The sequence below is a fragment of the Equus quagga genome, chromosome 9, assembly GCF_021613505.1.
Source record: "Equus quagga isolate Etosha38 chromosome 9, UCLA_HA_Equagga_1.0, whole genome shotgun sequence".
Classification (NCBI taxonomy): domain Eukaryota; kingdom Metazoa; phylum Chordata; class Mammalia; order Perissodactyla; family Equidae; genus Equus; species Equus quagga.
In genome coordinates, this window is record NC_060275.1 from 80,014,250 (window position 1) to 80,028,018 (window position 13,769).

General features: G+C 40.0%; 1 protein-coding gene across 4 annotated transcripts in view; it reads right to left on the reverse strand.

Moving 5' to 3' along the window:
• Nucleotides 1-13,769, reverse strand: part of IL31RA (interleukin 31 receptor A) — an 81,259-nt gene that overhangs the window by 19,718 nt on the left and 47,772 nt on the right. For 3 of the 4 annotated variants that reach the window (XM_046672324.1, XM_046672323.1, XM_046672325.1), the window contains exons 6-8: nt 10,192-10,369; nt 3,466-3,545; nt 965-1,181 (exon numbers count right to left, since the gene is read on the reverse strand). In XM_046672324.1, coding sequence (XP_046528280.1) covers nt 965-1,181; nt 3,466-3,545; nt 10,192-10,369 — 475 coding nt within the window. The remainder of the gene's footprint in view (nt 1-964; nt 1,182-3,465; nt 3,546-10,191; nt 10,370-13,769) is intronic. The other variant, XM_046672326.1, reaches the window with a different exon arrangement.

The following is a 13,769-nucleotide window of genomic DNA, read 5'->3' on the forward strand; positions in this document are numbered from 1 at the left end:
AGAGCTGGTAGTGGAAATGCCTGAAGCAGTCTGGATCTAAGCAAATAGAGAGAGGTGACAAATCGGAGAGTGCTTTCTCTAACTATGATGTGTTTCAACAGACAGTTGCTAACCACCTTCTCTATGCCAACTGCTCTTTGCCTGTTCTGTATGTTGGAATAAAGGAGGAGGAAGGAGGAGGAAGAGGAAAAAGAGGGGAAGAGAAAAGCAAACAAAAATCTCTGCCCTCATGGAACTTGCATCCTATTGAGGGAGAGAGAGGTAATAAACAAAATAAATGAGAAAATCTATAGAATGAGGAATAGTAAGATTTATAAAGAAAAATAAAGCAGAAGAGTAAGTCCATTACCTGCAATTCCTTGAATAAGAATCAAAGAAGGTATTTTATTCCAAAACAGGATATAACATATGAGTTTGCCTGGGAGCAGTAAAATGTTAAGAACTACTTAATCAAAAGGGTAATGAGCAATTTATTGGCAAGTATAAATATTAGAAATTTTCCTAACTTGGTATTCAAATGTAAGGGAGAAAAGGAAGAAAACAGGAGAGTGAGCAAACCAAGGTAGGACATGCTCAATATTGTGAGGGGAGGATTTCAAAAGAGAGGTTTCAGCCACTGAGGACAGATATGGCAGATCTGATAGTTTTATATGGCTCATTCCAGCTTACATTCACTTAGAACAAAATAAATACAAGCTGCACATAGAACTCCTAGGGTTATGACTTTGTATCACATGATTTATGAAGTCTCTGATTTTCAGCAAAAGCTTTGTTCCAAAGGAACTTTATTTCAAGGAGCTCATTAACTACCAGAGATTTTGCTCTCCTCACCATGACCTAAAAAGTTCCAACTTCATTTTCATTTTGACTCTAGAGAAATAGCAACCCTTGAGAGGATAGGGACTACTCCTTGGCTACCTGGATGGGACCAGGCATCTAAGTAAGAAGTTTACACTGTACTTACGCTTTTCATCAATAGCTGGAATCCTCAGGGTGGCCAGTGAAGACTCCCCAAGAGAATTATAAGAAATCACAGACACCCAATAGGTCTCGCCTCCTAGATACAGGTCAAGCTGCTGGTTAGTGGTATTCACTGTCTTTGTGAGGTTAGTGTTGTTCTCTGGAAAGTACTGTATGTTGTAGCCAAGTGTTTTCTCCAGGACTGGGGCTCCTCTTGCCTTCTGAACCCAAAGGAAACAAAATTTATTACCAAAAACAAAAAGAGAAGGGCATTGAGGCAGCGATAAATAGTGAGGATGGGGTTGGGGGGTAGTGTTAACTATTAGGTGCTAAACCACAATCAGGTAATTGCTTTCCAAGAATGAATAATATACTCTGTGCTGTGATATTAACCCTTCAAGTGCCAGAAGAGGGGACTTGATAAATGTCTCCTTGGTGTCAACCTTTAACATAAGTTTAACTCCATGAGGCTAAACTAGGAGAATGTCCAAGCCAATGTCAGCAAGCCACCTCCATTTCCTTTTGGCTGTATCCTTCTCTTCATCCCACGTGGGCAGAGAAATATAAGCTAAAAAGTTGAGGCATTTCTACCGAGCCAGTCCCAAGACTGTTCTGGCCCTGGGTCATCTCTCACCTGGAAGCCCCCAAGGGTTGGAAAGGACCTCTGTTCTTGCCTTTTATCTCCCCAACAGCCCTCTGAGGAGGGGGCTGGCTTCCCTGGACCAGACATTTTAGCCAAGAGGACCTAAACATTCCGGGCTGCCCTACCAGAGCCAGATCCTTGATGCGAAGCCTAAGGTGACTCCAGGGGCTCCAGCTAAACTCTTCTTTTCAGCCTTGAACCTGAGCCCACTAACAGATGTTCTGTCAAGGGATCAGAATGCTTAGTATTTCCCAGGAATTATAGGGCTTTCCAGTTGTTCACTTTCTGTTACTGATAACACATATAAATGGAGCAGAATGACTAAATGTAAGGCCAGACAGGAGTTTAGAAGTCATTTTGTCCTGTTGCCTTTCCAGTTCAGGAATTTCTTTTGTAGCTTCCATGACATAAAATGTCAGCTAGAACCTTCTTAATGACTGGGAGCCTTTTCTTTATCAAGGCAACTCATTCTCTTTTTTTGAAATAACAGCTTTATTGAGAAATAATTCACATAACAGAATTCACTGCTTTAAAGTGTACAATTCAGTGGCTTTTAGTATATTCACAGAGTTGTGCAATCATCTTCACTATCTAATTTTAGTCCATTCTTTTTTAACCAACTCTGATTCTTAGAAAACTCTCCTATTGACACAAAGGGAAGACCAGTCCCCAGGCGAGAGGGAGGAGGAGGGCATTGAAGTCCATCTCACCTACTTCACAGCTTGGCCTACTTGACCCACTGCTATGTGGCTAAGACCACACGTGGGTATATGCCATTGTTTGCTTTGTTTCCCCAAAAATATGTTGACAGAGTCATTTGTTTCTACACTTGATCACTGAGAAAGAAACCACAACATCTGGAATTGATTCTCAAAGATTTCCCAACACCACTGGTTGTGCTTTCCCCTGCCTGCTGCCTCTGTAACCTAAGGGTGTCCCACAGCCCTGAGGGTGTGAAGGGAGAGGAGAAAGGTAGAAGGATGCTCTCACTCTGAAGTAATTGGTATTGGAATGTCATTTGGCAAAGCAGGGCAAGTTTTCCATTTTTAAAAGGATTTTACACTTGCCTAGACTTTAGCAAGTATGAGATAACATGATGAGTATTTCCTGAGAATTTTGGAGACATCCTAAAGAGTTTGGACATCTTACTGGTCTCCTTCCTCTCTTCTTCCCCCCAACTCTCTCATCTTTTCTCCCCTATTTCCTGGCTGGGGTTTTTTTCCCCTCTATTTCCCATTTTACTTTCCTGTATTATTCTCTCTTCCCCCTTCTTTTCAGTTCTTTTTCCTACCTTCTTCTCTCATCTACTCCTTCTTTCTCCTCTTCTCAGCTTCACCCACCTGGCTTCTCCTTTGTTCCTCACTCCCAGGCCTCCATCCTAGAATGGACCATTTGGCCCCTGTTCTGTCCTTGTACCCCACTATGCCAGCACTCAAAGGGGCACATGTGCAATATATGCCCTAAGGACACATCAGTGAGCTGACTCCAAGTCAGTGCTCTTCTCCAATGTGGGGCTGGGGGCTACAGAATTTTACATTGACTTCTAGTGGAGGCCAGACAGCGATGGTTTTCTCCAGGAGGTTAAGTTGCTTCCTGCACTTGAACTTTTTGTACTTGTCTCAAATATTAATCTTTCATGCCAAAGAAGAGGGGGAACAGGGTCTGTCATACATCTTCATGCCATCTACAAGATGACCAATGGGGCTTTTTTGAGCTTGGAAACCACTGTGAGATTTGGGGCATCATAAAGCCTTTAGAGAAGAAAATTCAGGAGGCAAAAGTTCAAGAATCACAGCTCTTGAAGATGTAAGAGATCAAGAGTTTTAAACAGAAAGAAATATATATATCCAGAGGGAGGTCACCTTCCACAACAACTGCACTGGCCTTCTTCCATCCACCATAGCTGGTCTCAGGACTCTCCACAGATCCAGGCCATGTGGAGCTGTAAGGAAAAAGAGTGAGGTGCTCAACTCAGACAGAAGGAAGTTGCAACAGAAGATGATGAAATTAGCTGGGCTGCCTAATGTGGGTTTTTTTTTCCCTGAGCTAACATTGGCCCTGAGCTAGCATCTGTTGCCAATCTTCCTCTTTTTGCTTGAGGGAGATTGCTGCTGAGTTAACATCTGTGGCAATCTTCTTCCATTTTGAATGTGGGATGTTGCCACAGCATGGCTTGACGAGCAGTGTGTAGGCCCATGCATGGGATCTGAACTTGCGAACCCTGGGCCACTGAAGCGGAGTGTGCAAACTTAACCACTATGCCACCAGGCCCACCCCTGGGTTGCCTGTTTAGAAGATCTAGTTGAGAAGGATTTGCTTGAAGGAGCCAGGAGCAGTCAGTGGAGAGTGGAGGGATGACAGCATTACAATGACCAATGATGTCTTCATTTTGTGGCTGAAGGATTGAAATCAACCAAAAAGGTAAAAAGTAAAGCTGCTCTTGGATCTGATGACTTAATGTAAGGTAAAAGAAAAGCACAATAGACTCCATTGTAGTATAATTTATAACTCAAATCTGGATTGAAATGTGACATCTCATGTCCTCTAAGATAGAACACTTACATACATTACAGCTAGGAATGACACAGATAACTGATAAGGAGGTGTATATATATATATATTTATATATACACACATGACTATATATATTATACATAATATATAGTATATATAGTATATAGTGTGTGTATATATATTTTCTATATAGATATAATATATAGTCATGTGCCGCACAACAATGTGTTGGTCAATGACAAATCATATATACGATAGTGGTCCCATAAGATTAGTATCATATAGCCTAGATGTGTAGTAGGCTACTCCATCTAGGTTTGCGTAAGTACATTCTATGGTCTTTGTACAGCAACAAAATCGCCTAATGATACATTTCTCAGAATGTATCCCCACTGTTAAGCAATGCATGGTTGTATATATAATTTAGGCCATATCTACAACCAAAAAGGATGAAACTGCATACTTACAATGTTATAAAATATAAGAAAGAAATAAAGAATAAAGGAACAGAGAAATAATCTTTACTAGGTCCCTCCCTGAGCTCTAAATTTAATGCTGATCTTCCTCACAAGGAAAGTGAAAAAAAAGACTCATACTGAGTTGCATATTTCTCATGGCCTGATAAAAAGGAAACAAAAAATTCATAAGAAGAGGTCAGTATTTTCTGGCTATGGGCACTGAACTCATAAACAAAATTTATCATGTGAATCCTCTCAAAAAAAGACACAGGGCAGCATACAGACCAATGTCTGCAACTGCACTAGAGCAAAAGTACAGAAATATTGCAAGTGTACCTTTCTCATGATTGTCTTCTGTAAAATGTAGGGGCATAATGTGAAACCTGATTCATGCATTTCTTCAGCGAACAACATAATCTAAGACAAGATAGTTCAAAAGTGTGTTAGCTTCTGATGATCTAACCATACAGGGATAAACAAAACAAGAGGGATGCACATTTTACTTTATCTCTGGACTATATGTCTCACATATCATGTCTCAAGCAAGTTTTGGCAAGGAGTGGATCACTGGCAATTTATAGTTGAATGCTCTGACATGAGCTTGAAATTTCAACATGCTGAGCTTCTGATTAAAGAATGACCCACACACTTTGGCCATGAGAGGAAGGCAGAGTTCTAAAGAACTATCCAGACGGCTAATGGCCTGTAATTTGGAGAAGCAAGGAAATGTCTCTAACTAAAGCCACAGTTGACACACTCTGATTCTTTTCTCGAGGAAATCACATGGCTGAAGATAATGTAATTAGGTCTGCAAAGAATGGGTCCACCACGCAGGCCAAGATCTAAACTATTTTAGTACTGAGAGATCATTTTCAGGGATCTTTTTAACTTCAGGTGATTGAATGTCTTAAAGTGAAATTGCTGAACTCCAACTACAGACCACTTCATAAGGTGGAAATATGTACCAAAGGGCAATTAAGTCAATAATCTGTCTTGTCGTCAATGGAGAGTCACATTTCTACAACTACTCTTGCAGAAGCCAAAGTGTGGGTAACACAGTCTAACTGTTAGGCTCCAAGTCACCCAATGAGATCTACTGTAATTTCATGTAAGCTGGATATAAGGAAACTGGAACTGTTTAGACTTCACATATGACTTCATCTGCATTCCACTGAGATGCTGTCTTACAAGGTCTGCCAGGAGTTTTCTGATTCCCAAAGGTCTTTATTGAATCAGAAGATGGGACAATCGGTACTCAACTTTCTCAGACAGGGAGCAACAGGCCTGGTTTCAGCCTATCTACAACAAGTGAGATGTGAGCAGAGACAGACTTCTTCCAAGAAGACAGACTTATCCCGAGGCTACCTTCAAAGGTGACCCACAGAACTAGAAGGACTCTCACTCCATTTCTTACTTGCAGAGCTTCTCTATTCTGGTTATGTGGAAGTCAGACTCAGGGATAATAATATTGAGAGTAAGAAAGAAAAAACCTAAAGGTAAAATGTTCATACAATCCAGTCCCACATATTCATCTGAAGGATAGAGAGAGGTAAAAATAAACTGATTATTAAATAATCAATCTTTCTAGTCACTTGATTAGAAATATGAGTGAAATTCTCCTTAGATTTATCCCATAGGTGGTCATTTAGTGTTAGCAAATGGTGATGATGAATGAATATAATCAGGTATTTTTTTCTTTCACTGAGGCCACTTTTTCCTGCAGATATGGTCCAAAGAGAAACAGTCTTCCCATTCTAGACTTTCCACAGATACAGCTTTTAGTAACACCACTGCCTGACTAGCATGCAAATGTTCTATAATTATTGAAGCCAATTTTCCATTAACCATGAGTTAATAATGGATTTGCAGTTTAATCAAAGGGGGAAAAGTAATAATTCTGTATTTGCGAAAAAACAAAATTAAAATTTTCCAAATCCATCAAAATATCCACATATTCAAAGGCATCAATTGTTTGGACCAATATAGTAACAATTTGATGCTACATTGTTTCTGTTACAATCTGGGAATACTGACAACTATCACCACCTCAGACATATACTGGTGCCCTTGCTGAAGACCTAAATAACAGCTAACTTTTGGCAAATGCCACTGCAGTAAGCCTTTTACCTGAATTATCTCATTTAATCTCCACAGCCCTATAATTAGGTACACGAATATTATTATCTCCATTTCTGAAGCACAGAGAAGTTAAGCAACTGATAAATATAATAAGCTTTTAAGTAATAAAGCCAGGATTTGAATATAATGATATCTGTGTCATATAGTAGACATTTACATGCTTAAATGTGGGTAAGTAACCCTAATAATCAATACGTTTAAGTCCAAAAGAAAATAGGCAGTATTTCACATTCAACTTAGAATAGAAATAACCAAACACTTAGAAAAGGTTTGAGGTGGTGTGTATTAAAAATGCCTTTCTTTGTGAAAATAGTTTATGATTTGGAAAAGGAGAAATTAGGATTTGCTGGGAGGTGGGGAAATATTCATCGGTTTCCTCTGGGATCCTGAAAAAATGAAGAAAAACAAAAGCAAAAGTTCTCTAGTGGTAACTTTGATAAGTCTTGATTTCATTTAATTAGTAAAGGACACAGAGAACACCAGCATCTCTTGTTTTGCTAATTAATCTTAGTCAAGATAGCTGAAATAATAAATCAGTTGAAATGGCAGATCTTGTTTCTGTGAGCAAAAAATGTGGATGAAACTGACATCAGAGACTGGCTGGACTGTGATGAGCTAACTTAAGACACTGAGCCATACGGGCACCAGGAAGTCACTTGGGAAAAGAGTGGCAGCTACAGAGAGAAGAGGTGTGCAAAACAAGATTGCACCTGAGGTAGAACTTCATCTCCCAGATTGTCTGCTGAAAGGCATAGCAAAGGGAGAGGACAGTTTGCTCAATGATATCGCATGTGTTTCATTCTAATATTTTTTTTTACTGCTTTTTCTCCCCAAATCCCCCAGTACATAGTTGTATATTTTAGTTGTGGATCCTTCTAGTTGTGGCATGAGGGACGCCACCTCAACACGGCCTGATGTGTGGTGCCATGTCCGCGCCCAGGATCCGAACCAGCAAAACCCTGAGCCACCGAAGCAGAGCATGCGAATTTAACCGCTCGGCCACGGGGCCGGCCCCTCATTCTAATATTTTAAAAGGGAGGCCTCAGCTAAGACGTAGACAACAATAACTGACTACTCCAACAGACTGTAACCACTGGGCCATTTTTTACTGTGCAATTTATGTGCTTTTTGACATTTGTAAATTATTATATTTGCATTCATTGGACACTTTGAGGTGATCTCTGTAGAATGTAAATACGTTCCTAAATATTGTATGTAATTTTAATCAAAAGTTTACATTAGATCCACAACTTGACTAGTTTTGTTTTAACCATGCTTGCATTTCTATTTATTTAAAATTTATATAGCCCTTAACATTTGTAAGGCACTATTCTAAGCACTTAAACACATAACGATTTGGGATTTTTACTATACTGCTACAGGCTGGCATAGAAGACTGGATGCCTGAACTGAATAGAAGAACAGAATCTTAGGGGTAGTCCAGACTAAGCATGAACATCTCCACTGGGGATAAAAAAACTCACAAGACACCATATTGTTTCCAGACATCCAACCATACGGGAGGACGTGCCAAACATCTGTTAACACCAGCATAGTCTCATGGGAAAACTCAACCAGTATCCAGAGGAATAAACTGTTGTCATTTGGACCAGGGAGCACACAAGTTGACCTAAATGTTACCTGAGACCAGTGTGGGACTTAGCTATGAGACTGAATAAGAAGGGCCTGAAATCATGGCTGGGGTAGGGTGGGGAGAAATTCATGGTCTAAAACCCACATGTTTTATAAAGAAATAAGGTTAAAGCCTCAGAAGTCTAGAAAGGTCAGCATTTTTGCCTTTCTCTTCCATATTTTGGAAGAAGATGTGTGGACATCACTGAGTATTCATCTAATTAGTCATGCATTTATTTATTCATTGTGTTAGGCTGAAAAACAGACCCCCAAAATTGAAATCCTAATCCTTGGAACCTATAAATGTTACCTTATATGGCTAAAGGGACTTTGCAGATGTGATTAAATTAGGATCTTGAGACAGGGAGATTATCCTGGATTATCCAGGTGGATCCTAAATGCTACCACAAAGGTCATTATAAGACAGAGGCAGAGAGATTTGACAGAGAACAGGAGAAAAAGGTTCTGCAAATGCAAATCAAAACCACAATGAGCTATTACCTCACACCCATGAGAATGGCTATTATTAAGAAGACAAGAAATAACAATTGTTGGCAAAGATGTGGAGAAAAGGGAGCCTTCATACACTGTGGGTGGGAATGTAAATTGGTACAGCCACTATGGAAAACACTATGGAGATTCCTCACAAAATTAAAAACAGAACTACCATATGATCCATCTATTCTACTTTTGGGTATTTATCCAAAGAACACAAAAATACTAATTCAAAAAGATATGTGCACCCCTATGTTCACTGCAGCATTATTCACAATAGCCAAGGAAGCAACCTAAGTGCCCATCGATGGATGAATGGATAAAGAAGATGTGGGGGGTGTGTGTGTGTGTATATATATATATATATATATATATTCAGATGAAATCTTGCCATTGCGACAACATGGATGGACCTTGAGGGTATTATGCTAAGTGAAGTCAGTCAGACGGAGAAAGACAATATACCAAAAGATTTCACTCATATGTGAAAGACAAACACACACACAGATACAGAGAACAGATTGGTGGTTACCAGAGGGGAAGGGTTTGGCAGAAGGGCAAAATGGGTAAAGGAGCACATGTGTACAGTGACAGATGGCAAGTAGATTTTTGGTGGTAAACATGACATAGCCTACACAGAAGGCGAAATACATTGTTGTGCCCCTGAAATTTATACAATGTTATAAGTCAATGTGACCTTAATTTAAAATAATTAATTAACACTAAAAAGTAGGTACTACTATTAACTCAATTTTACAAATTATATTTCATTATGGAAAAGGGGAATAAATAGTGAGAAAACTAAGGATTAAAGATTAGATATCTTGCCCAAAGTCACTCCAGAGCCAGGCTGGGATTTAAGCCAAGCCCACAGACTTGAATTATTAATCTTAATTACCACATCTGACTCATGGTAAGCACTTAACCCATTTCTTCCTCTTTCCTTCCCTAACTATCATTAAAGATGTGACTCTTTTTTTCTCCTTAGTTATACTTTTATTTATTTTTTTAGTAGCAGCTCCAAGGTTTACAATATATATCTTTAATTTATCATAGGATAGCTTTAAATATTACACTGCTTCATATACAGTACAAGAACTTTATAAGAGTATTAAAGATGTAATCTTTTGCCTTTAGGGCAAAAAGCTGCTAATGTAACTATAACCATCAGAGGAGGGCCGGTGTCTCCTGTGGGCTCAGATGGGTGCAGTGAGTGCCCTTGGAGAGGGAATGTAGACTCCCTAGGCTCTGGGATTGAGGGAGTCCATGATTCCCATGAATAGCCCTTGACAAAACCCACAAATGCTAGGCCCACGCCACCCAACCCAGAGCATACAGAAAAGGAATTACAAGGGACCAGCTTGCCTTCTTCTTCAGTTGTTCCCATTTTCTCTTGGCTCCAGCCACTCCAGAACACTGACTCCTCAGCCACACATTGCAGAGCTACGACATATTCTGTAAAAGCCTGCAGCCCAGTGAGGTTGTATGTTGTGTCTCCATTGGACCCTTCTTTGAAGTTGACTTCCATCTAGAAGACAAAGACAACTCTGAGCTGGAGGGGAGACCACATGCTATCTTTCCATGTTTCTTCTTCACTCCCCAACCCTCTCCTACCTTTTCAGAACTAGTAGCATTATATCTCAAATTTTAATACTGTAACTTTCATAAATAACGCTCCATGCATACCTGGGGACCATTTGCACCTAAATAGATGTGAGTCACCCCATGAACCATCACCCTCTCCATTTCCTGTCTCTAAGCTTGTGAAGCAGAGTTTCCTGCCTTTAGGATGGATGTGAGTGAGCAGAGTCTTGCTGTTCTGGAAGATGTAAGGTGGAGTCCTGGGACCCAGGGCATCTTGGGCCTCAATTTAAACTGTGGAGGTGACTCCAACACCTAGAGATAAGGTCTCACAGAACAGTAGGTAACACAGACCTTAGCTGTATTAAATACAATCTTATGTCACGGACAAGACCCAGAAAAAATTAAGTGACTGTGGACTACCTCAGCATTTGTCATCTGCAGAACTAGGACCAGAATACAGATTTCCTCACTCCTAGACTCCCTTTACCCAAATCTTCCACTTCCAATTACTGGTTTTTGGGTGACCAGTCAAGCTGCTAAAGATCTTAGCAGGCTGGATGCATAAACTCATTTTGATACTCTCTTGAGGTGGGTAGGGAGGAGAGGTAAATAAATCACTTCTCCTTTTTAGACTTCAGTTTCCTCATTAGTATTGCTTTATATTATCTCTAAAGTCCTTTCTGGACCTAGCCCTCCAAGAGAACCTGAAAATTCAGCTATTTCTTTCTGAGTATGGTCACTGTTACTACAATATGAACTTTTAACTGTTGGTTTATATAAACTTACATTGAATTAATAAAAATAAACTGCACTAATAGGCATGTCCATTTTGTGAGTACGCACACTAGTTCCAAAGAACCGTGAGAGAGAAGGAAGTCCTGATATTTCTTATGTATATATAACAGATGTGAAATAAGTACATAATTATACCTCCTGGGCCTAAAGGAAATTGGGCAAAATGAGGATGTGAGTATGTGGCAAAAAGCTGAGCCTACCAGCTGCATCTGGACACTTCTGAACTCTCAGCCCAGTGAGATGGCTTTGGAGCAAGGAACTGGGGACCAAAGGTGAGGCAGTTTCACTGCTGAATCCCAGGTTCCCTGAGCACTCTCCTCCAATAGCCCCTGGAGATGCTGCAGTGGCAGAATAGGGTTGTTGGGAACACAACTTAGGACAAGCCATTGTCTCTTGGAAAATAGCCTCCTCAATTTACCTTGGTTATGGGGCCCAGTTGGAACCAGATTAAGACCCTTAGAAGGTCAACCACATGGTGCCCTCCATATGTAATTTAAAATAAAAACAATATGAAGCCATAAAATATGTGCAAGGAAGTCTAATAAGGTTCTATTTTGCCTTTCACGATTTTTAAATTATATAATATATTTTTTCTAAAAATCTCTCAAATTTTTCCTCCTGCTTTTGCTAGTACCCTCAGCACGTGCTTGGCCTGCTTCCTGGGCCTCCACGTTCATGCTCAGAAAGCTCTGCCTAATGTAGCTATGCAAGCCTGTTCTTCTCAGCCTTAGCCTCAAAGGGAAAAAAAAATAACTGTTCAGTCTTTCAAATAGTGTGCCTCTAAGGCTTCTTTAACTTTTGCTTTTTGTCCAGGCGAAGCACCTTTGGCCCTCACAGGGTCCAGGATCGGTTGTTCCTCCATATAAAGGCTTAAATCTAAAACTTCCCAACCCAACACAAGCAATAGACTCCTACCAAAACACTAATTAACTTCATCAAGTTTGTTTCTCACCATCTACACTTTGTGCCAAATCCTAGCTCATCCAAAGGGTTTATGTCTTGAGATGAGTCAGAAGTTTTGGTTTCAAGGCCTAAATCAAACTCTTAAAACAGTCTTGAAAAATAAAATAAATAAATAAATAAATAAATAAATAAAAAACAGTCTTGAGATCCTTTTGTAAAGTGTTCACATGGCTCCAATTATAAAGGTGGAAACCATTTAGACTATGGCCACAGGAAGGTGGTCTGGAGGTTGCTAAAGTACGTCAAATGAATGACTGAACTTGGAGTCAGAAAACCTGGGCTCAGATCTGCAACTTACAAACCTTGCAATCTTGGACAGGTGATTTAAACTCTCTACATTGCAATTTCCTAATCTGTAGAAATAAGTACTGTGATGCCTCATTTATAGGATATTTGCAAAGATTAAATAGTTTGGAGTATAAGAAAACTTTGTAACTCATATAGCATCATATATATGAGTCTTGCTATATGGACATATTGGGATTTTAGCATTAGTTTTTATATAGTTTAGTTTAGTTAAACATTTATTGAGCCCACATGCCAGACAATGAGAAAACAAAGATGAAAACCAAGGTCTCTGTGTGTGAGGAACTTACAGTCTAATGCTGGGAGAGATGACTTTAAATGACTGTGTTGAGTGTGACATGCAGTGACAGAAGAGGAGCCCCTAGCTTAGGCTCTCCAAAGGAAATATGTCAGACCTGAGTTCTGAGAGATGAATAGATTTAGGAAGGTTTGGGGCAGGAGTAGAGGTACAAAAGCAGAGGGTGTTCTAGGCAGAGGCACAGAATAGGAAAACGACATGACAGAAGGGAAACTTGCAATTCAGAATTACTTGAGAAGCAAGAACAAGATGAAAAGATGAGGCTGGAGGGGTTAATAGGGGCCAAGTCTTGGAGGGTTAAGGATCTGGACCTTTTTCCATAGACAATGGGAACCATCCATAGCAGTTTGGGTTGATTTAGTTAGATTTAGAACTGAGTAGACTTAATTGTTTTGGAAAGCTGAAAGGAGAGAGATATTGGCTGCACGTTCCACTTTCCTTCCTACTTCCTCCAGGAGAGCAGGAGGAAAGACCTCTGACCTCAGGGACTGGAAGCAAGGAGGCAAAGATGAGTGTAGATGTAGGTGAGTTTGTCAAAGAGGTGGGTATAGGATGCTGGGAGTTGGGGTAGTTTACACATCCTACCTTCATTTAGTGTTGTATAGGGTTTAGTAATTTTTTAGAGGGACATAGATCCTGGTTTAGTTTTCTTCTTGAATCCTATTCCAGCAGCTGCAGGACTCTGAGCCCAGACAAACAGAAGAAATTAAGGGTTGCTAGACAGTAGATTATTTTAGAAGCTCCTCGGGTTCACTGAGACCATGACATGTGGTGTGAAGGAAGATGAGCTTACGTTGTGCCAGGGACTGCCCTGCTAAGGGCTTCCTTTCTGAGTTTCAGGAACTACAAATCAGTGAGTCTTAAGTTACATGTAGTCAGGTTCTAGGAAAATGGTTCCAGAGCTGGCATAGAAGGAAAGCTGAGAGGAGGAGTGGACATCATTATTTCTCTTCTCTTGAACACAAGCGAAACTTAACCAATT